This window comes from Gopherus evgoodei, chromosome 6 (genome assembly GCF_007399415.2).
Source record: "Gopherus evgoodei ecotype Sinaloan lineage chromosome 6, rGopEvg1_v1.p, whole genome shotgun sequence".
NCBI classification, from domain to species: Eukaryota; Metazoa; Chordata; order Testudines; family Testudinidae; genus Gopherus; species Gopherus evgoodei.
Window position 1 is genome coordinate 116,085,338 of NC_044327.1, and position 26,590 is coordinate 116,111,927.

General features: G+C 42.6%; 1 protein-coding gene across 1 annotated transcript in view; it reads right to left on the bottom strand.

Annotated features, from left to right (window-relative positions):
- Positions 1-470: 470 nt before the first annotated feature.
- Positions 471-26,590, bottom strand: part of ONECUT2 (one cut homeobox 2) — a 45,971-nt gene continuing 19,851 nt past the window's right edge. The window contains exon 2 of the mRNA XM_030567137.1: positions 471-1,310. Coding sequence (XP_030422997.1) covers positions 1,024-1,310 — 287 coding nt within the window. The 3' untranslated portion in view covers positions 471-1,023. The remainder of the gene's footprint in view (positions 1,311-26,590) is intronic.

The window sequence follows — 26,590 nt, forward strand, 5'->3', positions numbered from 1 at the left end:
AAAGCATCAATTTAAAAAAAACAACACCTAAATAGACTTCAGTAACAATGAAATGATAAGGAGAAACTAGATGCTAATAACTAAAAAGGACATATTAATGACCTAAGGAAATCTAGCTCTCTCAAAATGTTGTGTTTCCTCCATGCACTGTAGCAGTTAAATTGACCTCCTGAGTGTGTATCTGCATTATGTACAAACACAGAATTTGTGACAAACAGCAAAATGTGCTTGAAGCTTGTGTGGTCACATACTTTTCATTAACAACTTCATAAATTAGAGTGTCTTGAAAGAACAGATGTAGAAAGTCCAGAACCATTCTATTTCTGTATCTATTGTCTTTGTGCTTGATACTTTGAGCTCAAGTGAACTGAATTTTAGTGATCCAAGACCATGTGAGTGTTCACTGATAAGTTTAAAAAATAAACCCGAAACATAAAATTGGATCTATTTTTTTTTCTAAAACATCTAAACAAAACAATGCCTGAGATTACAAAACAGGTTCTTGGATTTTTCATTTTCCATCTTTTAAGATTTGTGCTCAGTTCTCATGTTGTCATGTTATGGGTGTGAGCTTTGGTATATTGTGGTGTGGCAAGCCTAAGCATTTGGAAAACAAAGTAGGTCAGACATGTTTGCATTTCTGTTTAGCTACCAACTCTGGGCAATCCTGCAGTACTCCCATCGCCTTAAATGCTGATCCATAGTTTAAGTCTTCATTGTCTCTCAGGAAAAATTCATGTCATGAATGACCCACTTATATTTTGGATATGCTTAGCCTGTCTTGAATGTAATACTATATAGAAAGTAATTAATTTGTGATTTGCGCCTTCTAAAACTGACTAAATAGCCATTAAAAAAGTGTCCTATGTTTATAGCTAGACTAGAATTACTTTCCAAGAGAATTGTGCTTTCAAATCACCAGTGAAGGGCCCCACTCAGAATCCATACTTTTTCTTTTCTTTCATTCTTTTTTTCTCTTTTTTTTATGGTTGAGTTGTGCCCAATTTAGATTCCTTTCTTCAATCATGCTTTGGTACAAGTGCTGGAGGCTGAGGAGGATCCCCCTGTACTCAAATCATCCTGCCATTTCTCAAGGCTGCGTCTCCTAGCGTTCATGAAGAAGTTACTGACAGTGGTAAGTTCCAAGCCCAGCTGTTGGGAGATGGTGATCTGCATTTCTTTGGATGGACGTTTGTTCTCTTTGAAGATGGCAAAAAGTGTTCTGCGCTGGAGATCGGTGAAAACCAGACGAGATTTCTTCTGGGAATTGTTCCTGTCTTTATTTGGTTCTTGTTCTTTGCGTTTGCATGCTTGGGGAACCAGAAAAAAAAAAGAGAAAGAATCAATGTATGCATAAGTACCAATAAACTGAGCTGGTGATACATTGAAAAAAATGGTAAAGCTGTATAGTGGATGTAAACTGTTAAACTTTATTGTGCAGATTGCAGCGCTGTCAATAACCACTGTTCTCAGGTTCATCTCTTAAGAATGTGAGTCACTGATCTGCCTAGTGTGGGCAGTAAAACCAAGGAGATCAATGATCTGAATTAATACTGAGTAAACAATTAGTACTTGAAAAAGCTTTCTAGGAGGAATTATATGGGGGTGAGTTTGGTTCCAACCACAGCTAAAAGGCCTGATTTTTCAAAAGTGACTAATGATTTTGAGTCACGCCAGTTCTAGGTGCTGAGCACCCATCCACTGAAAATCAGGCACCCTCAGGTGTCATCCAAAAATTAAGGCTCCCAAAATCATTATCCTCTTTAAAAATTGCAGGTTTTTAGGTCTATTCCTATTATAAACGACCCCCTTTAAGAAACATATAACTCCCCCATAAAATTTGCTTCATGATCTGACATGTAGAATACAAAATTTCAGCCTAGAAAAGAAAATTCAAACCATATCTGTCTTACCTTTCTCAGTAGCTAACAGATAGCTTCACTGTTTTCAGATATTTTTTGGGAGCTCTTACAACACACAACAAGCTCAGATTTTATTTTGCAAATGAAATTGTGGAGGCTGTTAGTCCATTATGTCAAGTAAACCATTTAGGAAGCGGATCCATGCACAGAATAAATACAAAATGGAAATGACTATTGTATGCAAGCAGAGCATGTACTCCATTGGCATGTTGGGGCAAAAAGCCTTTTCTTAGACCTAAAATTACATATGCACTCTGGCAAACTGCAAAAGGCACTGCACTACAGTGGTGAGGTGAAGGCATGAAAACAGGAGAAGGTAGAGAGCTGAACCAACATAATCCACCCCCACCCCCCTTCTTACAAAGCCTCACCACACAGATACCATCCATCTGGAGCTCTGTGGATTGAAAGGATATGTCAGCATGGTAGCAGTTTGAATCTAGCCGACAGCCCTCTACAATATTATCTGCCAGCGTATCAACGTAATTTCTATGGGAAATTCCAGAGGGAGTGAATGCTGACAGTTCCAGCGTTAATTCCTGCTGCAACCAGGAAGAGCTGCTGAAACACCCCAAGAGTTGTGGTGCTATTTATAGCCTAACTGGGGACAAGAAATACTAGAAATCTGTCAAGCATGTTTATTCTCTAGAGATTTCCAGGCACATTTTGCAAACTTGAGAGGTTCCAATAGAGTTCAGCTAAGAATCAAAAGTCTTGATGTTTATCAGACCATGAGCTAAACTTCTGAAACTTTTGAAGTTCCTGCATTGCTATTGGGAACATGTAGCACGAATGAGACATAGACGTCAATCCAGTCTTTTAATATTATTCAGACGGAAAGCAAACCTAGAATTCAGCAATTTTATTTTGACTAGCCTAGTCCAAACTCCCCACAAAAACCAAACCATACCAATCAACCAAAACCCCAAAAAATCCAAACACCCTCCCCCAGTTCCCCATATCAAATTATAAATCCCTCAAATGATATGCAGATTATATTATCCTATGTTATTTATTTAATATTAAAAACACAAAACCAAGAAAATTCAGTTAAAACTAACCCCTCTGTTTAAAAAGTATATTTCATGGTGCAATATCCTTCTTATTTATTTCTTTGTGCAGTATGAGGTGACCTAGACGCAGTGCTTGCATTCTATGATGCTGAGCATTATGGAGAAACCCTAGACAGCTACATTAGATAGAGAATTATTAGCATGCCCTTTAAAACCTTGATTCAATCAGTCTCAAAATAATATTTTTTGATCAACAACTTAAAGGGCCACTGTCAAGGTCAGTAGGTCCAAAATGTCACTCACCTTTTCTTCTCCTCTGTCTGTCTATAAACTCTATGCAATTATTTCTGGCTTTGATCCTGCAAGGTGCTGAACACTCTGGCCCTGATCCAGCAAAGCACTTAAGCACATTCTTAGTTTTAAATACATGACTCATCCCATGGAAAGCAATGAGGCTAATCACACTGTTAGAATTAAACACATGCTTAAATTCTTTGCTGGATTAGGACCAGAAAGCTCAGCACCTTGCATGATTGAGCTAGGTATGTCAGTTCAAACCTCCCCCTCAAAATCCCAAATGCTTCAATGATCTTCTTAGGAAACAGGAAAGATCAAGAGCAAGTGCCCCAAATTCATGAGCAACCCTACAATAACAAATCAATTTGTGTGCGACAGAAGATAAAATTTTGTAATGTGAAACCAGATTTCAGTTTCAAGTTTCTGTGTATTACTGTAAATCGCAGTTAGAAGAAAAAACATCTGAGATAACCCCTTCATGGCATTTTTTGCTATTGGTAAGAAATCTACAACAAGTGTATGCACGCTTGGGGGTAGAGTATCTGTGATAGCCTCTCATTTCATAAACTTTTGTTTTTTGTTTTTTGCAAAATGGAATTGTTTTCCAACCAGCCCTATTAGGACTTAACATTTCCTTCCTAAATCACCACCCCACCAGGCTCCGCAGGGGACCCTCTCTCCAGCCCAATTGCAGCCTCCTAGCAACATGAGCAGAGACACCATTCCCAACTCCCCCTTCTGTCTGTAACAGATAAACTAGTTATTTGATTCACACCAAGTAAAGAAACAGGTTTTATGGTTAATTTAAAAGCCAACATAACCTGTCAATTATGCCATGAGGTTCAGCAAAACTGTATTTAGAGCTGATTTGCTTGAAACTCATCACAGGTTCGTCAGGCCAACTGATGCCCTCAGATTAATTTAAGGCTAGTGGGGTTGCACGGGTGTCGCTGAGGGCACAATCTGAAGATAACGGGTGGCAGAGGTGTGGCTGATGGCATAATTTGGCCAGCATATTACAACGAGTATGGAACCCTAAAAGGCTCTTTTTACAATGTCATTTGTTGAGGTGGATCAGCCATTTAGTGACAAAATTCCATCATAGGCCTAAGGGCCATAGCAGAACCCAAGTCAGTGGAATCAGTTTCCACTGTACTGGATAAGGCAACTATGGAGTGGGGTAGCTGAGGAACTCCATATGACTAGCTCCATGCTTGCTATTCAGAGAGTAGAATACAGTGGGCCTTAGCATCAGGCTGAGGAGAGCTGTGGGGGCTGCTTCTCCTCTGATACCAGTTTTAGTAGCAAAACTCCACTGACTTCAGTAGTTACTCCTATTTTACACTGGTGTTAAGTGAGAGGAGAAGGGGGTGCCGAGGTATCGTGGCTCCAGTTTCAGCCTAGGGCTACAGACCTGCCCTGTGTCCTGCCTGCAGGATGGACTAGATTCGGTACACCACAACAGTGCATACAGGCTCTTCTGGATATATGTTCTGCCGCCTTGTACATGGCTCATCCACAGCTCTCTGTGTGCAGCACAGGGTGATTAGAGATTTGGGACCCCATAGGAAAGCATTTGGAACTTCTTCTTGTGCAGACTAAGCTGGAGATACTGCCTGTGACTTGTCTATGAGGCTTTCCTTAGGGAGTCGTTGAAGGACCTGCTTGTCTGGGCTGATTAGAGGGGGATGGAAGCAGCCTCCACAGCATCTGACTCTTCTGATGGTCTTAACTCCCTCTGCAGCCTAAGTGGGGAATGGGGGAGCCTCCTAACAGGACCATGGTCAGCAACGTAAATGGAAATGAACGTTCATGCACAAACCCAACTAAATATTGTCATGTGCACAAATGAGCTCCACAGCGCAATCCCAGTTGTGCACCCAACTGAGCAATCAGGTGTACAATGTGCCCTATTCAAACAAGTGCAGGTGGATGCAATTCCATTAACTCCAATTGGCTACACTATAGTGATGGTACTGCAGCTCAAAACATCCCATAATCATAGAATCATAGAAGATTATGGTTGGAAGAGTCCTCAGGAAATCATCTAGTCCAACCCCCTGCTCAAAGCAGGATCAACGCCAACTAAATCATCCCACCCAGGGCTTTGTCAAGCTGGGCCTTAAAAACTTCCAAGGATGAAGATTCCACCTCCTTCCCTATATAACCCATTCCAGTGCTTCATCACCCTCTAGTGAAACAGTGTTTCCTAATATCCAACCTAGACCTCCCCCACTGCAAATTGAGACCATTGCTCCCTGTTCTGTCATCGACCACTACTGAGAACAGCCGAGCTCCATCCTTTTTGGAACCCCCTCCACTTCAGGTAGTTGAAGGCTGTTATCAAATCCCCCCTCACTCTTCTCTTCTGCAGACTAAACAATCCCAGTTCCCTCAGCCTCTTCTTGTAAGTCATGTGCCCCAGCCCCCTGATCATTTTTGTTGCCCTCCGCTAGACTCTTTCCAATTTGTCCACATCCTTTATGTAGTGAGGGCCCCAAAACTGGATGCAATACTCCAGATGTGGCCTCACCAGGGTCAAGTAGAGGAGAATAATTACTTCTCTCGATCTGATGGCAATGCTCCTACTAATGCAGCCCAATATGCCGTTAGCCTTCTTGGTAACAAGGGTACACTGATGACTCATATCCAGCTTCTCATCCACTGTAATTCCCAGGTTCTTTTCTGCAGAACTGATGCTTAGTCAGTCAGTCCCCAGCCTGTAGCGGTGCATAGGATTCTTCTGTCCTAAGTGCAGGACTCTGCATTTGTCCTTGCTGAACATAAGAACATAAGAACGGCCATACCGGGTCAGACCAAAGGTCCATCTAGCCCAGTATCCTGTCTACTGACAGTGGCCAATGCCAGGTGCCCCAGAGGGAGTGAACCTAACAGGCAATGATCAAGTGATCTCTATCCTGCCATCCATCTCCACCCTCTGACAAACAGAGGCTAGGGACACCATTCCTTACCCATCCTGGCTAATAGCCATTAATGGACTTAACCTCCATGAATTTATCCAGTTCCCTTTTAAACGCTGTTATAGTCCTAGCCTTCACACCCTCCTCAGGTAAGGAGTTCCACAAGTTGACTGTGCGCTGCGTGAACAAGAACTTCCTTTTATTTGTCTTAAACCTGCTGCCTATTAATTTCATTTGGTGACCGTTAGTTCTTGTATTACGGGAATAAGTAAATAACTTTTCCTTATCCATTTTCTCCACATCACTCATGATTTTATATACCTCTATCATATCCCCCTTTAGTCTCCTCTTTTCCAAGCTGAAGAATCCTAGCCTCTTAAATCTTTCCTCATATGAGACCCTCTTCAAACCTCTAATCATTGTAGTAGCCCTTTTCTGAACCTTTTATAATGCCAGTATATCTTTTTTGAGGTGAGGAGACCACATCTGTACGCAGTATTCGAGATGTGGGCATACCATGGATTTATATAAGGGCAATAATATATTCTCAGTCTTATTCTCTATCCCCTTTTTAATGATTCCTAACATCCTGTTTGCTTTTTTGACCATCTCTGCACACTGCAGAGCCTCATCTGATTTCTTTTGGCTCAATCTTCCAATTTGTCTAGGTCACTCTGGACCCCATCCTTATCCTCTATCATATCTACCTCTCCCTCCAGCTCAGCGTCATCTGTGAACATGCTGAGGGTGCAATCCATCCCATCATCCAGATCATTAATAAAGATGTTGAACAAAACTGGCCCCAGGACCGACCACTGGGGCATTCCGCTTGATACCGGCTGCCAGCTAGACATGGAACTGTTGATCACTACCCGTTGAGCCCAACAATCTAGCTAGCTTTCTATCCACCTTATAGTCCATTCATCCAATCCATTTTTTTTTAACTTGCTGGTAAGAATACTGTGGGAGACTGTATCAAAAGCTTTGCTAAAGTCAAGATACATCATGTCCACTGCTTTTCTCATATTCACAGAGCCAGTTATCTCATCATAGAAGGCAATCAGGTTGGTCAGGCATGACCAACCTCTCCAGCAGACTCATATAAAATGTGAACTGCAGAGGTGACAGAATAGATGTATTCAGGATAATAGGTGCTGGAACTAGGGGTGCTGGGAGTGCTGCTACATCTTCTGGCTTGAAGTGATTTCCATTATACACAGGGTTTACAGTTTGGTTCAATGGCTATCAGCACCTAATATACAAATTGTTCTAGTGCCCCTGTGCAGGATCCTACACAAGGGAGCCTAGGGTGCGGGAATGTAATTACCTCACACTGCCCATTACCCATCTCACACAGAAAAGGAGGAAGCCACCTAGGAGAAATTCCACGCTTGTCAGAATTCATGAGGGTGGGTGGGTCAACAGATCAATTACATCAAAGGCTGCTAATGGATCTTAAAAAGTTCCGTATAGATAGCTGATTTTTTATCCATTAGCAGGAGGAGAACTTCTAGCAGAAAAACCAATGTCATCTTCATAATGTGTCCAAGGCTAAAATTAGACTGATAGAGGTATCTGCACAAAATCCATGTTTTGACATGCTTAGGTAACATGCTAAGACCAAAATATTCCTATTAGATAAGTGACTGGATTTGCAGATGTGCTGTTGGAGCTAACCTAACTTTAGGCACCTACATTTGAAAATTTAGTATCTCTGGAACTGAGAACAGAATTTGGCTCATCTGCCTCCCTCCACACTGGATGGAAAGGGGTATAAACTAAATTGACATTCAGAGAGGTGCATCCATATGCACCTGCTGCAATAAGGCACAGCTGCACGCTTGATTGCTCATTTGGGTACAGTACTGGGATTCTACTGACAAGATCATTTCTGCACATCAAAATATTTCTTTGGATTTGTGCAAGAAGGTGTGCACTTAATTCAGGGGTGGCCAACCTGTGGCTCCGGAGCCACATATGGCTCTTCTGAAGTTAATATGTGGCTCCTTGTATTGGCACCGACTCTGGGGCTGGAGCTACAGGTGCTAACTTTCCAGTGTGCCGGGGGCTGCTCGCTGCTCAACCCCTGGCTCTGCCACAGACCCTGTCCCCATCCTTTCCTATCCCCTCCCCTGAGCCTGCAGTGCCCTCGCTCCTCCCCCTCACAGCCTCCTGCACACCACAAAACAGCTGATTGGGAGGTGCGGGGAGGGAGGGGGAGGCGCTGATGGGCAGGGCTACCATTGGGTGGGAGGTGCTGGGAGCGGGGTGGGGGAGCCAATGGAGGGCTGCTGATGTATTACTGTGGCTCCTTGGCAATGTACATTGGTAAATTCTGGCTCCTTCTCAGGCTCAGGTTGGCCAACCCTGTCCTGATCATTCTCTTCCTCATAAGTTCTACCACCTATGAATTCCCTGCTTCTAAACTCCCTCTTTATTCCTGTTGGAGCTCTCTATAAACTCTCTTTCCCCCTGAGAGGTCTCTTCTGTACCCCAAAGCTCATATTCCATCTTTACGCTACCAGATAATGCTATCCAATATAATGTTTTATTATATGTCTGAGAGAAAAAGAAGGTTTTAATGTAGTCATACTGGATTTTTCCCTATTGTATTTTACTTAGTCTTTTGTCTCAAATCCAATTCCATGATATGCCAATGAAAGGCAAGGAATGTGATGTGCTCTTATATATTCGCTGAAGTTTGTAATAGGTTTTGGGACATTGGGAAGACTATGATATTTTCTAACATCACTAATTAATGTCCGAAGACATTCTGTGTATTACAGTTATTGGTATCTAATAATAAATAATGCAAAGCTATGTGCTTCTCAATGCATTCAGTAAATACTTTCCTTGAACTGTTAAGTTTACTCTTGAAAAGGAACCATAAAGGCAAATATTTTTCCTTGATGTGCATTTATCAGAAAGGAAAAATGGAGTGGGAACTGTCTTGTGAGATACAGTTATTGTCTAGGAAACTTGCTTACAAAGTGAGACTCATTTTTAAGGAAGGAGAGGAAGTAGCCATTTTGATTTTAGAAAAGTCTTGATTTTATGTACTGGAGTTAATATTGAATGTTGTTTGTAAAAGTCAATAGGTAGTTGGCAATAACTGTGAATTTTAACTGTGGACATTTGGAGCAAGAAATGCAGATGCATCTTTCTTTGCACTAGACTGCAAATAGCCTGACTCATCACTGTGTTACTCCAGTTTTACACATGCATAATGCCATTGACTTCAATGCAGTTACACTAGCATAAATGGTAGCAGCACAGTGGTGAACCAGGCTGTAAAAGAAGGACCATCCTTCCTAAATAAGGACAGTGGGTTTAATCTACAACAAAAAACTAAATCATGGGATCTGAAAGCAGCAGAACTTTTAAAAAAAATCAACAGAATTAAAAAAGACCAAACAGTTTGTCATGGTTGCATTCTTATAATGTCACTTTAGATATTAAGGAGCTGGAATGCAACTCGAAATGGGAAGTCTGCAGTTCAGTCTGAGAAGTGAGGGAGAGATAGGCGCAAACGGAACCAGTCTAACAAGCTGTGCAGTTATGTATTTTTAATCAACCTTCATTGATTAAAAGATATATTTTTTCCACTACAGAGAGACAGATTCTGATCTCAATTACAGTGGTTAAAATTTAGAATAATCTTCATAGTTACTCCAGCTTTTCACAGGTATAATTGTATTGAAATTTGGACGAAGACTCTGGTTCTGACACAGATGTCACTTGCACCACTGCAAACCCAGAGAAACTCTGGTGTGTCAATGGAGTAAAACTGGTGTTAAACCCTGATCCAGTAAAGCACTTACACACAAGTTCAGATTTAATTCCATTGACTTCAGTGAGACGACTTCCAGGCTAGAAGTGAAGCATGTGCTAAAGTGCTTTGCTGGATCTAGGACTCAGTGACACCACAATAAGGCTCTCATTTTTTCCTTTCTAACATATACAGCAGCTATTACATAGCTTTGCTCTGAATATATTACTTTTATAAGTGAATGTAGTGTTTATGAAAGCTGCCTGAAGGAGGAAGTCTTCTGTTTATCAACTGAACAGATATCGTAACTATGAACAACAATACAAACTTCTCTTCACTGCACCTGACCTGGTGGGATGAAGTCTAGGAGTGAGAGGGTTGGTCTTGTTCCAGGCTCATTCCATCCTTGGCCTCTCTACAGAGCTTGCCAAAAAGGCTGCCAGTTAGCATCATTGTCAGTGGTGATTTTGTAATGAGGCACCTGTGTCCAGTAAATCTAGACTGAGACCACCAAGTCATTCCATCTGGGCCACTGGATGGCTTTAAGATGGTAATGACTGTTGGTCACTATCACCCAGGACTGGATGCAACCTGATAATGTAGAGATGAAAATCTTCCTACCCTACTACCCATCCTCTGAGCCACCCAGACCACCTAGCATTGAGAATTTTACTATATTATATTACATGTTCCAGGGCATCTTTAAGAGACTAGTTTACTGTATATGGATCATAAGATACATTCTGGAGTTGTAATTAGAACTGGACATATAGTGCAAAATACTTTTCCTCTAATATTTGTTCAGATTTTTAAATGAATCAGGTTTGCCCATGTTCATGCTCTTTTCTATGAATATTCTAGTGAATAAGTTGGCTGGCAGGAATATTTGTGGAAAAAGTGAATTTAAAGCAAATAATGAAGAATGTTACAATTTGTTTTGAATTCTGGAACATATATATGTGCACCAGAAACTTGATTCTAAGAGATATCTTTTTTTCCAGTAGATACATATCACGTGGCTATATATCCAGTCAAAACTAAACAAAATAACTCAAATTCTGAGTACTGAATAGTCACAACAAATTGCTTGTGCACAATCTACAAAGTACGAATTATCCATAGATACTATTCACTACATGACACTACACAGCTCTAGATGTAAATAGTTAGGAGGGTATATGTATGACTGGAATCAAGGCAAATGCCATTTTGTCTGAAGCAATACAAAATACCGGCACTATATACCAGTGCTAGTTTACAGGGAAAATTATATGTCACTTTTCTTCAGTAATATCAAAAAGTCCCAATTTGTTCAACAACCTAGAAATCTAAGAAAGATGAAAGCACAATGACAAAGATAGATACTTCTCCTCCTCCTCATCATTGTTGTTCTTATAATTTTATTATAGCAGCGCCTAGAGGCCTCCATTAAGAGGAGGGCCCTACTGTGCTAAGTATCGTACATACACATAGAAAAACAGAGTCCCTCTTCAGAAAAGCTTATAATCCAAACAGAAAATGCAGATAAAGGGTTTGTGGAGGAGAAAGTATCAATAATTATTCTGTCAAGGACCCAGTTTGTCTCTGACTGGCAAATGTGACAGGCGCAGCTGACATTCAATCAAACTTTTTTTTGGAACAAATATCTTGTTGCAATAAGTCACTCTACCGTCAGTTCAATGTCCATCCTCAAATCAGTCTCCTTGAGCCATCTGCCCAGACTTAAGAGAAGGACATAGGAAACAAGAAGAATGTAAGCCTTTATGAAGCACTTCCCTGGAACAGCCAAATATGAGCATCATTAAGAAAGACAACATGGTGTGCCTCTCGTAGATGTGGTAAAATTCTTCACAGAGTTATCAACTTTAACAACAACAATACAGGAAGCCTGTCAATAAAACAAAGCTTTTTCTCAGAAGCAGAAGCTGCAGGAGCTTGAAAGAAAGGAAAACAAAGTCGTATGGGGCCATCCTGCCCTATGGTACTGTCATGGCTTAACCCCCATCATCTGCAAGGCAATTACTCATGCTCTGCACCTATGGAGGTGAGTAGCTAATTGGCTCCCAGCCAGAGGGGACAGAGCTAAGTCATAATAAGTAGACTGAAGGAGTTCAGTTGAGAGAAAGAGATGGCAGAGGAGACAGGTGTGTCTCGTTGAGAGAAGCCCAGGGTTAGGGTACACAGACAGAGGCAATGGGGCAGCACACTACAGGGCCAGCATAGACTCCTTGAGATAGGGTCTGCTAGTGAATATACCCAATTAGGAACCTGAACCTGGGGAGGTGAGTTGCTAATTGGCGCCTGACCGGAGAGGAAGGAGCTCAGTTGAGAGAGAGATGACAGAGGAGGAGACAAGTGTATCTGATTGAGAGAAGCCCAGGGTTGGTGAAGGGTCAGAATCCATTAGCTATGAATGTAAGATCTTAACTACAGTTTCTCCTGAGAACTTTTCCTATAGGCCCGGAGTTCACAGCTTGGCTTGAGCTATGGGGGCTGGCTAACAGAGAACAATACATAGCTAAGAGGAAGCTGGGGTAAAAAGATAACCTTGTGTGTTTCAAGTCAATGAGTGGAGTCAGCATAACTCTGAATGTATTGCAAGTTATAGACACATGAAGCGCTGAGAAAGGCGTCATGGTTACTCCTTAATGCAGGGAGGAGATAGTGGTACATTACCCCTCAGATCCCAGACAGAATTCGGGAAGAGGCCCAATATAAAAGACATGACTTATGACACCCTCCCCTCACAGATGTATGCCAATCCTAGCCCACAGAAATGCAAGGGTAAACTTATAAACCATTGTTATTGTTAAGTACTAATTACTGCCTTTTTCACTTTAAATCTCCAGGAATGTACCTGTTGATCAACTGGGAGAGCTGCTACCTCATTCCCCTGGACCCCAAAATTAGGATTTAACCTATACACTTTAATAGACACAGTTTGGGGGTAATTACCTGTGTGTTAGCAATATGTTAATTTGAGCCTTGGGTGGAACCATTATGTAATCTTTTAGACCATTGACTTATTGTGCTATCTTGTCTTGCTGCTAGAACCTATCCAGGGTCTTGGGAAAACCCATCCCCATTGCCTCTCTCTGCGCAATAAACACCATACATAATCTATAGTCATTAATTGTTTTGCAGTGTCTCTGAACCTGATAGGCAAAGTGACACTCCACCAGTGCTGTGCGTAATAAACTCCTCTGCTTGATTCTACACGGTGTGGATTATTGTTCCTTCAGTTGGGGTACACAGAGACAACAGGGGCAGCACATGCTATTGCAAAGGAAGCCCTGAGATAGGGTCTGTAAATAGAGAAGACAAGAGAGCAGAGGAACTATTCAGTTTTGGCTGGATTTATGATACCCCCAGAAGGGGTGTGAAATTAGGTGACTTGGCTGAGGACCGAGACCCCGACAACCTAGGGCCAGAGGGAGGTGGTTGGTAGGAGGGGCTGCAGCCAAAGATAGCGTCAACCTTCCGCACTGACGTGAGTGAGCCCCGCCAAGGGTACATGTAAAAAGCCAGAGCAAGTGGCTAGACACTGTTTACCTTCTCCACCAACCTCTGGCAATGTGACATAAATTATTTTTGCAGGGGCTAAATTCACAAAGGCACTTAAAAGCCTAACTGCTATTTTAGGTTTTTGTGTCCCAGACTTAGGCCCCACTGGCGTTGACAAATCCCACTCTTGGCAGCCACCTAGCCCTGTAGGCATCTAAACTCACTTGGCACCTAAGTTATTGCACACAAAGTTCCCATGAGCCTATGTCTCTGCCTCTGAGCAGGTGCATGGCTGCCTCACCCTAAGCATCCAGATACCTTAGTCCCAGCGAGATTCATGAACTGGGGGAAGATAGTTGCTTCCCTGCAGGGCCGAATCATGTATGTATGCTCAGAACCACCTAACTGTACATCCTGCTGCTGCTGCTAACGGTTAGGTGTCTAACTCCAGGAGAGGGTTCACAACTGTGAATCCCAAGTGAAGATAAGTGCCCCTCTGCAATCCAGGGAGAGAGGCAGGGCTTAGCACATACCCCTTTCAGCAGTTCAGAAAGCTGGCTTTTGTTAATCCCATTCTTAGGCACCTGTCTATCTCCATTCATTGTACAGAGAACCTAAGCATCTAACTCAGCCTTTGTGAATTCCAGTGATTTTCTAGATGCCTAAATCCCTTTGTGAATCTAGCCTCAGGAATACACTATAACATAATAATACGAGTGGTGGCAACTTGGAAATTCCAGACTCAACTGGGAAGCTAATTATAACATCCACGTATCATATGAGGGCACTTCCGTTTATTTAGAAAGCTAAAAGTCCATTTTACGTTCTGATGAGACACTTTTAGTGGCAGCTGGATATTCTATTTAGATGTTAATGTCTGCAGATAAAGCCCACAATTGTCAATGAACATAAGTCAGACAGCTCTGTTTTGGGGATGTTTTTGTCCCAACCATAAAACTGATTAGAGAACCAGTAAAATGATTCACTGAAAATATAAAACATACATGTCTAAAACTTTAAGGCATGGCTGCTCTCACTCACATTGGTTTTATACTACTATAACTCCAGTTATTGACGAGTATTATTATTAATCATTCTTACTGCACTAGTGCCCTGGGATCAAACAAGTCTGGAGCCTGATTGGGTTACATGCTCTACAAACACACAGAGAAGTAGAGAATCCCTGCCTTGAAGAGCTTGCAATCTAAATATGACTTCAATAGATTCACTCCTGGTTTAAACCAATGTGAATTAGATCAGAACTGAGCCCAAGAGTTTCTGATGGAATATCTTCTTGTTAAAAAAAAAAAAAATTATCATCACGGAGAAATCCATTTTAATCTATTTGCAATGACCCACAAAAAAAAGAAAATCAGAACAATTGTTCTGTAAATTCTATATAGAATAAGCCTATATTGTGCAATATATTTTACTCTGGAAACTTATTTTATTAAAAAGAAAAGACCTTGAAAAATGAGATTGGACTGGTATTTTCTTTACAAACAAACAAACAAACAAACAAACCTAACTAACTAACTAACTAACAAAAACCAAGGGAATATTATGTAATTTTGACTATATAGTATTCATGGGGAAAAATTCAGTTTCATTGTGTTTATTATTGTTATTTTATTTTGTAAGTCTTGATTTCTATTTTTTTACATATGCTGGATTAAAGCACATTTCTGAGCTGGTTAGACCTGACTGTTGATAGAGCTGTTCACATTTTTTGTACACTGAAATCGCTTTGGTGTTTCGTTATGTGCAATGGAGATCTGTTTTCTAGGTGATTTTTATCTTGGTATTTCTGAAGGATAGAAAAGTGGCTGTCTGACTCCTAGCTTGGAACAATCCAGAATTCACACAAAGGCAGACTTGTAAGAGAAGGAGTCTCTCTCCTGGGGATCACATTCTTAGTTTGGTCTTTAGGTCCCATTTGTCTCTTTCACCTCTCATATCTGAAGGGTATGCACAGAACCAGCTCCCTTTAGTGTGATCTGCTTTGTGCTCAGCATGGTACAGCCTTTGTCATACCAAGCAGAATTGTTCAGCGCTTATCTTTTTCCACTAGGTGAAGTAACTAATGGGAGCAGGAGCAGTCCTCCTAAGTCAATGAGCAGGCTCCAAGACACAGCTAGCCAGTATTAATGACACTAATGCCTAATGACATTAGGTTTAGTCCTGCACGGTACTGAGCATTCTGGGCCTGATCATAGAATATCAAGGTTGGAAGGGACCTCAGGAGATCATCTTCTAGTCCAACCCACTGCTCAAAGCAGGACCCCAATTCCCAGACAGATTTTTACCCCAGTTCCCTAAATGGCCCCCTCAAGGATTGAACTCACAACCCCCTGGGTTTAGCAGGCCAATGCTCAAACCACTGAGCTATCCCTCCTGATGAAGCAATACAACATTTAACTTTAAGCTCATTAATAGTCCCAGTGATTTAAATGGAACTACTCAAAGGGTTTGCACTCACTTCATTTAAGCCAATGGAAAAACTCCAGTTAACTTCAGTGGTGGACACTGGGGGCCATCGCATATAAAGTTAAGCACGTGTGTCTCTTTGCAGGGCTGGGACCCAGAGCTCAATGTTTTGCACAGTGGAGTCCTTATTCGTGGATAAGAAATGTCATCAACTCTTGAATGCATTGTAACAAGGTGACCATATGTGTAAAAAGCGTAAGTGATTAATGAGTCATAAAAAATATATTAACTGGAAAGCTGAGGTAATTAGTGTGAAAAATCTTTAATGAAACAGGCCTGGCATAGGCTACCATTGAGTACTACGAATGTATAGTGTTATTTGAATGTAGAAGCAAAAATATTATAGCAAAGCGTTAGTGTATTTTATCATCAGATATTATCGAGCTCACTCAAAAGTTATCTTTGGTTATAATAATTACACACCAAAACGCTATGTTAAAGGAACGTTATTTAAATTGCAAAATCAAGCACTTGAAAGTCAGATTTATGGTTGCCTCTGCAACCTTATTTCTGTCTCTCTGTGTAGCTATCTTGTGCACTAAATGTGCACCTTGCACAGAAAACAAAAGACAGGGCCCTGCACCAAAGAATTCACAATTTAGATTTTAGCCATGACGCAGCAAATGAGGAAAAAGGGATGAGAGTCTTGAGACCCGTCTAGGGCTACAACTATAAGATCATGTGGCTACTTAGCTTTGACATATGCACATCTTGTTGGTTCTCTTTTGTTTTGATTTTGAATAAAATAAAGCTTCAACTCAAAACCGCACACATTAGTATAACCACAATAAAGTCTGCATATGGCAAGATGCATCATAGATTAGGCCCTGATTCAGGAAAGGTTATACGCATGTGAGCTGAGTAAGGGAAAGCACGTAGAGGCACTGCCCCAGGAGCAGCTCTGAGGCACAATCCCTGTTTGCTCAGTGGGGAGGGAACTGCATCAGCCTTTACAAGATGCAGCATACTCCCCCGGTTAAGTCTAGGTTGGGTTGAAGGGATCTATATGCGTTTGCCTAGTCTGAATCCTTTCCTGTCTTCCTTACTGCCCAATCAACTGCAGAGGGATGTAATGGGTGCACACAGCCCTTGCTGTTTTTTCTTTAAATACAAATTCCCACATAGACCTAATCCAATTCTGAACCCCTCTTGATTCCGTCTCTAATGTTACATAAGTGAAGCAAGGGAGCTTTAACTGGGTCTCTTGGGTGACTATTTAACAGTATAGAACATTTCACAGAAGGGGCACTTTTCATATCCTCATCTGACATGTTCTTTTTTTAGACCATAAGAATGGCCATACTGGGTCAGACCAATGGTCCATTTAGCCCAGTATCCTGGCTTCTGACAGTGGCCAGTGCCAGGTGCTTCAGAAGGAATGAAAAGAACAGGTAATCATCAAGTGATCCATCTCCTGTCACCCATTCCCAGCTTTTGGCAAACTGAGGCTAGAGACATTGCAGAGCATGGTTTTGTATCCCTGCCCATCCTGGCTAATAGCCATTGATGGCCCTATCCTCCATGAACTAATCTAGTTCTTTTTTTAATCCTGTTAGTGTATTGGCCTTCACAATATCCTCTAACAAATTGATTCACAGGTTGACTGTGTGTTGTGTGCAGAAGTACTTCCTTTTGTTTGTTTTAAACCTGCTGCCTATTAATTTCGTTGGGTGACCCCTAGTTCTTGTGTTATGTAAAGGAGTAAATAGCACTTCCTTATTGACTTTTGCCACACCAGTCATGATTTTATAAACCTCTATTATATCCCTCCTTAGTCCTCTTTTTTCCAAGCTGAAAAGTCCCAGTCTTCTTAATCTCGCCTCATATGGAAGCTGTTCCATATCCCTAATCATTTTGTTGCCTTTTCTGTACCTTTTCCAATTCTAATATATGGTTTTTGAGATGGGGCGACCACATCTGCACACAGTATTCAAGATGTGGGCGTATCATGGGTTTATACAGAAGCAATATGATATTTTCTGTCTTATTATTGTCATAAACAGATAGCTAAGGGTTAATGTCTCTTTCACCTGAAACACCTGACCAGAGAACCAATCAGGAAACTGGATTTTTTCAACTTTGGGTGGAGGGAAAAGTGTCTCTGAGTCTTTTGTCTGTCTGCCTGTTTCCTCTGAGCTTTGGAGAAGTAGTTCTATTTTCTAGTCTTCTGTTTCTAAGTGTAAGGACAAAGAGATCAGATAGTAAGTTCTATGGTTTCTTTTCTTTGGTATTTGCATGAATATAAGTGCTGGAATGCTTTGATTTGTATTCTTTTTGAATAAGGCTGTTTATTCAATATTCTTTTAAGCAATTGACCCTGTGTTGTATCATCTTAATACAGAGAGAACATTTGTATTTTTTCTTTCTTTTCATATAAAGCTTTCTTTTAAGACCTGTTGGAGTTTTTCTTTACTTCAGGGAAATTAAGTCTGTACTCACCAGGGAATTGGTGGGAGGAAGAAATCAAGGGGAGAGCTGTGGGTTGGCTTGCTAGCCTGATTTGGCATTTCCTCTGGGTGAAGAGGAAAGTGCTTTTGTTCCAGGATTGGGAACGGAGAGGGGGAATCACTCTGCGTAGTTTCACAGAGCTTGTGTCTGGGTATCTCTCCAGGAGCATCTGGAGGGGGGAAGGGAACAAGGATTATTTCCCTTTGTTGTGAGACTCAAGGGATTTGAGTCTTGGGGTCCCCAGGGAAGGTTTTTCAGTGGGACCAGAGTGCCCCAAAACACTCTAATTTTTTGGGTGGTGGCAGCAGTACCAGGTCCAAGCTGGTAACTAAGCTTGGAGGTTTTCATGCTAACCCCCAAATTTTGGACGCTAAGGTCCAGAATCTGGGAATAAGGTTATGTCATGAGTGGCAGCGGCGGGATATAGACAGAATCCAGAAGCCAGTAGGAATATTATATTTTTCTTTTCTCTGCTAAGGGTTTTTTAGCAGAGAGAAACCGTTTGGTTTTAAAAGGGAACCAGAGAGAATTTTTTTTTCTGCTCTCTCTAGCAGTTTGTGGTTTGCATGTTAAGCGAGAAGACTGTTAAGGGTCTTTTGTCATGCAATAGCCCTCCCATTAGCAGGCAAGTACCAGCACTTATATGCATGCAAATAAAGTGGTTTTTCTGGTTTCCCTTCATTGAACATTAGCTAGAGAGAGAAAAGGAAAAAAGCACTGTTGCTAGGCAGACTTCAGGAGGCAACAGAGCCTGCAGTTCAAAAGGGAAACACCGGAGGGCACCCCAACACAAGAAAACAGGAACCATGTCTACCAGGACAAAAATGGAGGCCGAAGACCAATTCAAAGAAGCTGAACACAGGCGAGAGATGGAAAAACACAAACAGGAACTAGAAATAAAACAAAAAGAGATGGAGATAAAAGAAAAGGAAGAAAGCCTCAAACTGGCAGCCTTCCAAAGAGAACAGGCAGCCCAAGAGGCAGCACACAAAAGAAAACTAGAAGAAGAAGAGGTGGCCCACCGCCGAGAAATGGAAAAGCACCAAAAAGAAATGGAAAAGCACCAAAAAGAAATGGAAAAACAACAAAAAGAAATGGAAAAACAACAAAAAGAGAATGAAGAGAAGGAAAAACAGAGAAAACATGAACTGGAGATGGCAAAAGCTGGGCTGCATGTGCCAGCCAACCCTAACAACCCGGCGCCAATTATTGCTCCACAGCACAGGAAATTTCCCACCTACAAGGCAGGTGATGACACCGAGGCCTTCTTGGAAAATTTTGAAAGAGCCTGTCTTGGGTACAGCATCCCCGAAGACCAGTACATGGTAGAATTAAGGCCACACCTCAGTGGACCTTTAGCAGAGGTGGCAGCTGAAATGCCTAAGCAGCAAATGAATGACTATAAACTTTTTCAAACCAAGGCCAGATACAGGATGGGGATAACCCCAGATCATGCCCGTCGGCGCTTCAGAACCCAAAAGTGGAAACCAGAGGTGTCATTTCCCAAACACGCCTACTACATTGCAAAAAACTATGAGGCCTGGTTAACAGGAAACAACATTCAAACCTTGGAAGAAGTGAACCTCCTCATACAAATGGAGCAGTTCTTGGATGGTGTTCCTGAAGACATCACACGGTACATACAAGATAGAAATCCCAAAACTATCGCTGAGGCGGGGGAGATTGGAGCCAAATGGATGGAACTGGCAGAAAGCAAAAAAGCTACTGTCAAGGGGAACGATTACCCCAGGGGGCACACAGACCATAAACCCTACAACCGAGGACAGCCAAAGACCCTCCATACCACCCAAGTAAAGCCACAGATACCCTACTCTTCAACCTCACCAGTCTCCAGTAACTCACCTCGGCCCAGTGACCCATCAGATGGAAGATGCTTTAAGTGTAATGAACCGGGACATATCAAGGCCAACTGTCCCAAGAACACCATGCGAGTGCAATTCATTACACCACCATCACACCAAAGATCCCCAGGCCCGGATGCCTCTCAAATACCCTTGGAGCGAAGGGAAAATTTGAGAGTGGGCGGAAAGAAGGTTACTGCGTGGAGAGACACGGGGGCACAAGTGTCAGCTATCCACCAATCCTTCGTTGACCCCAAATTCATCAACCCAAAGGCCAAAGTTACAATTTACCCCTTCATGTCACAAGCTGTAGACTTGCCTACAGCTGAACTGCCTGTCCAGTACAAAGGCTGGTCAGGAATGTGGACTTTTGCAGTCTATGACAATTATCCTATCCCCATGCTACTGGGGGAAGACTTGGCCAACCAGGTGAGGCGGGCCAAGAGAGTGGGAATGGTTACCCGTAGCCAAACCAGGCAAGCTTCCAGACCCATTCCTGTTCCTGAGCCGTCCACAGAGGCCCCGTCTGTGTTACCAGAGACCCAGACAGAGGCAGTGGACCCGGATTCCATGCCTACCACTGAAACAGCCACAGCATCTCCAGTCCCAGGCCCGGAACTGGAACAGCAACCAGCACCAGCGATTGCAACCACATCTTCAAACTCAACGCCAGAGGGCGCCAGCGAGCCAGAACTGGCAGAAACAACAGACAGCCATACCCAAAAGGCTCAGCCAGAGCCTGAAATACCCTCAGGTGCACCAGCGGAGAGCGGTTCACCAGCAACGGAAACAACCCCATCACCTACATCGCTTCCAGAGGGACCAAGCCCAGGTCCACAGTCTGAGGAAGAACTGGTGACCCCAGCCTCAAGGGAACAGTTCCAGGCTGAGCAGGAAGCAGATGACAGCCTTCAGAAAGCTTGGGCGGCGGCACGGAGCACCCCACCGCCTCTTAGCTCTTCTAATCGATCCCGGTTTGTTATAGACCAAGGACTTTTATACAAGGAAATTCTTTCTGGTGGACACTGGGAAGAATGGCAGCCGCAAAAACAGTTGGTGGTTCCAACTAAGTACCGGGGGAAGCTCTTAAGCTTAGCCCATGATCATCCCAGTGGCCATGCTGGGGTGAACCGAACCAAGGACCGGTTGGGGAAGTCCTTCCACTGGGAGGGGATGGGCAAGGATGTTGCCAAGTATGTCCGGTCTTGTGAGGTATGCCAAAGAGTGGGAAAGCCTCAAGACCAGGTCAAGGCCCCTCTCCAGCCACTCCCCATAATTGAGGTCCCATTTCAGCGAGTAGCTGTGGATATTCTGGGCCCTTTCCCAAAAAGACGCCCAGAGGAAAGCAGTACGTACTGACTTTAGTGGACTTTGCTACCCGATGGCCAGAAGCAGTAGCTCTAGGCAACACCAGGGCTAACACTGTGTGCCTGGCCCTAACAGACATCTTTGCCAGGGTAGGTTGGCCCTCTGACATCCTTACAGATTCAGGGTCTAATTTCCTGACAGGGACCATGGAAAAACTGTGGGAAACTCATGGGGTGAATCACTTGGTTGCCACCCCGTACCACCATCAAACCAATGGCCTGGTGGAAAGGTTCAATGGAACTTTGGGGGCCATGATAAGAAAATTCATCAACGAATTCTCCAATAATTGGGACCTAGTGTTGCAGCAGTTGCTGTTTGCCTACAGGGCTGTACCACATCCCAGTTTAGGGTTTTCACCATTTGAACTTGTGTATGGTCACGAGGTTAAGGGGCCATTACAGTTGGTGAAGCAGCAATGGGAGGGGTTTACGCCTTCTCCAGGAACTAACATTCTGGATTTTGTAAGCAACCTACAAAGCACCCTCCGACACTCTTTAGCCCTTGCTAGAGAGAACCTAAAGGATGCTCAAGAAGAGCAAAAGGCCTGGTATGACAGACATGCCAGAGAACGTTCCTTCAAGGTAGGAGACCAGGTTATGGTCTTGAAGGCGCAACAGGCCCATAAGATGGAAGCATCATGGGAAGGGCCATTCACGGTCCAAGAGCGCCTGGGAGCTGTAAACTACCTCATAGCATTTCCCAATTCCTCACTAAAGCCTAAAGTGTACCATGTTAATTCTCTCAAGCCTTTCTATTCCAGAGACTTACAGGTTTGTCAGTTTACAGTCCAGGGAGATGATGCTGAGTGGCCTGACGGTGTCTACTACGACGGAAAAAAAGACGGTGGCGTGGAAGAGGTGAACCTCTCAACCACCCTGGAACGTCTGCAGCGGCAACAAATCAAGGAGCTGTGCACTAGCTTCGCCCCATTGTTCTCAGCCACCCCAGGACGGACTGAACGGGCATACCACTCCATTGATACAGGTAATGCTCACCCAATCAGAACCCCACCCTACCGGGTGTCTCCTCATGCCCAAGCTGGTAACTAAGCTTGGAGGTTTTCATGCTAACCCCCAAATTTTGGACGCTAAGGTCCAGAATCTGGGAATAAGGAACATGCTACAGATGGGTATAATCCGCCCATCTACCAGTGCATGGGCATCTCCAGTGGTTCTGGTACCCAAACCAGATGGGGAAATACGCTTTTGCGTGGACTACCGTAAGCTAAATGCTGTAACTCGTCCGGACAACTATCCAATGCCACGTACTGATGAGCTATTGGAAAAGTTGGGACGTGCCCAGTTCATCTCTACAATAGACTTAACCAAGGGGTACTGGCAAGTACCGCTAGATGAACCTGACAAGGAGAGGTCAGCATTCGTCACCCATGCGGGGGTGTATGAATTCAATGTCCTTCCTTTCGGCCTTCGAAATGCACCCGCCACCTTCCAGAGGCTGGTAGACGGTCTACTAGCTGGACTGGGAGAATTTGCAGTTGCCTACCTCGATGATGTGGCCATTTTTTCAGACTCCTGGCCCGAACACCTACTACACCTGGAAAAGGTCTTTGAGCGCATCAGGCAGGCAGGACTAACTGTTAAGGCCAAAAAGTGTCAAATAGGCCAAAACAGAGTGACTTACCTGGGGCACCAGGTGGGTCGAGGAACCATAAACCCCCTACAGGCCAAGGTGGATGCTATCCAAAAGTGGCCTGTCCCAAGGTCAAAGAAACAGGTCCAATCCTTCTTAGGCTTGGCCGGATACTACAGGCGATTTGTACCACACTACAGCCAAATCGCTGCCCCATTGACCGACCTAACCAAAAAGACCCAGCCAAATGCCGTTAAGTGGACTAATGAGTGTCAAAAAGCCTTTACCCAGCTTAAGGCAACGCTCATGTCTGACCCTGTACTCAGGGCCCCGGATTTTGACAAACCATTCCTAGTAACCACAGATGCATCTGAGCGTGGTATAGGAGCAGTGCTCATGCAGGAAGCAACAGATCACAACTTCCATCCTGTCGTGTTTCTCAGCAAAAAACTGTCTGAGAGGGAAAGTCACTGGTCAGTCAGTGAAAAGGAATGCTATGCCATTGTGTACGCCCTGGAGAAGCTACGCCCATATGTTTGGGGACGGCGGTTCCAACTACAAACTGACCATGCTGCACTAAAGTGGCTTCATACTGCCAAGGGGAACAACAAGAAACTTCTTCGTTGGAGTTTAGCTCTCCAAGATTTTGATTTTGAAATTCAACACACCACAGGAGCTTCTAACAAAGTTGCTGATGCACTCTCCCGTGAGAGTTTCCCAGAATCCAGTAGTTAAAAAGTGTTCTTAAAATGTAAAAGTCTGTTAGTTATATACTTAGTAGTATATGTAAAGGTGCATGTGTTGTATTAATCTGTTTATTTTCAAGTTCTAGAAGGAAATTGCCGCCAGTGAGCTTCCCCACTGTCTGCAATTTGGGGGGCGTGTCATAAACAGATAGCTAAGGGTTAATGTCTCTTTCACCTGAAACACCTGACCAGAGAACCAATCAGGAAACTGGATTTTTTCAACTTTGGGTGGAGGGAAAAGTGTCTCTGAGTCTTTTGTCTGTCTGCCTGTTTCCTCTGAGCTTTGGAGAAGTAGTTCTATTTTCTAGTCTTCTGTTTCTAAGTGTAAGGACAAAGAGATCAGATAGTAAGTTCTATGGTTTCTTTTCTTTGGTATTTGCATGAATATAAGTGCTGGAATGCTTTGATTTGTATTCTTTTTGAATAAGGCTGTTTATTCAATATTCTTTTAAGCAATTGCCCTGTGTTGTATCATCTTAATACAGAGAGAACATTTGTATTTTTTCTTTCTTTTCATATAAAGCTTTCTTTTAAGACCTGTTGGAGTTTTTCTTTACTTCAGGGAAATTAAGTCTGTACTCACCAGGGAATTGGTGGGAGGAAGAAATCAAGGGGAGAGCTGTGGGTTGGATTGCTAGCCTGATTTGGCATTTCCTCTGGGTGAAGAGGAAAGTGCTTTTGTTCCAGGATTGGGAACGGAGAGGGGGAATCACTCTGCGTAGTTTCACAGAGCTTGTGTCTGGGTATCTCTCCAGGAGCATCTGGAGGGGGGAAGGGAACAAGGATTATTTCCCTTTGTTGTGAGACTCAAGGGATTTGAGTCTTGGGGTCCCCAGGGAAGGTTTTTCAGTGGGACCAGAGTGCCCCAAAACACTCTAATTTTTTGGGTGGTGGCAGCAGTACCAGGTCCAAGCTGGTAACTAAGCTTGGAGGTTTTCATGTTAACCCCCAAATTTTGGACGCTAAGGTCCAGAATCTGGGAATAAGGTTATGTCAATTATCTATCCCTTTCCTAATGGTTCCCAACGTTCTGTTTGCTTTTTTGACTGCCGCTGCACGTTGAGTGGATGTTTTCAAAGAACTGTCCACAGTGACTCCAAGATCTCTTTCTTGAGTGATAACATCTAATTTAGAACCAATCATTTTATATGTATAGTTGGGATCTTGTTTTCCAATGTGCATTACCTTGCATTTATCAACATTGAATTTCATCTCCATTTTGTTGCCTAGTTACCCAGTTTTGTGAGACCCCTTTGTAGCTCTTTGCAGTCTGCTTTTGAGTTAACTATCTTGAGGAGTTTTGTCTTATCTGCAAATTTTGCCATCTCACTGTTTACCCATTTTTCCATATAATTTATGAATATGTTGAATAGGACTGTTCCTAGTACAGATCCCTGGGGGACACCACTATTTACCTCTCTCCATTCTGAAAAGTAACTATTTATACCTATCCTTTGTTTCCTATTTTTTAACCAGTTACCAATCCATGAGAGAATCTTCCCTCTTAACCCGACACCCTAATTTGCTTAATAGCCTTTAGTGAGGGACCTTGTCAAAGGCTTTCTGAAAACCTAAGTTCAGTATATCCACTGGATCACCCTGTCTACATGCTTGTCGATTACCTCAAAGAATTCTAGCAGATTGGTAAGGCATGATCTCCCTTTACAAAAACCATGTTGACTCTTCCCCCAAAGTTGTGTTCATCAATGTGTCTGACAGTTCTGTTCTATAGTTTCTACCAATTTGCCTGGTACTGAAGTTAGGCTTACTGGCCTGTAATTGCCAGGATCAACTCTGGAGTCTTATAAAAAAATTGACGTCACATTAGTTATCCTTCAGTCGGCTGGTACAGAAGCTGATTTAAATGATAGGTTATATATCACAGTTAGTAGTTCTGCAATTTCACATCTGAGTTCTTTCAGAACTCTTGGGTGAATACCACCTAGCTCTGGTGACTTATTACTGTTTAATTTCATATTTAATTTCACACCATCACCCCGCTCCTAATTTTTACTCCATTCAGTCTCTCTAAACAAATCCTTTCCTTTCACAGTGCACAGATCCTCCAATACTTGCTGATTTTTAGTGCTAGAACAATAGTGACAAAAGAAGCCACCATTTTTTGGAACTCTGAAAAGAACACATGAAATAACCGCTAACTGGTAAAGGAGCCAAACCTATTATGAAAAATTAAACAGTCCTTCTAATTTGAATTTAAGTAATTTCTCCACATCTTTTGCAAGGGTAAGTCACGCATATTGATCTTTAATATGTTGTTTTATATGTATGCAGTACAAATTCAGCTAAACCAAGTTATCTGCCTGATGGAGCTCAAAAATGTTTCTCAATTTGATTTCAAACAGAACTCAGTGTGGAGGAAATGTAATTATGTTAGTAATACTAAACACAATGAAATGACCATCAAAACAGTTTCCAAAGATTTAAAATGTTTTTCTTTTGATATAATTTAGTTAGGGCACCTCTTGTATGTCTGTGTTACTACAATCTCTTAAAAAGTAGGCCTCAGAAATCAATTTGATTATCTTTCTGAATTAAGTATGCACAAATGAGAGCAATTGAGATCAATATAAATTAGGTTAAGTACTCCACTGTGTACAAAACCATTATGTAACAAGAAACAATTTGAATGAAGACGCAAATAA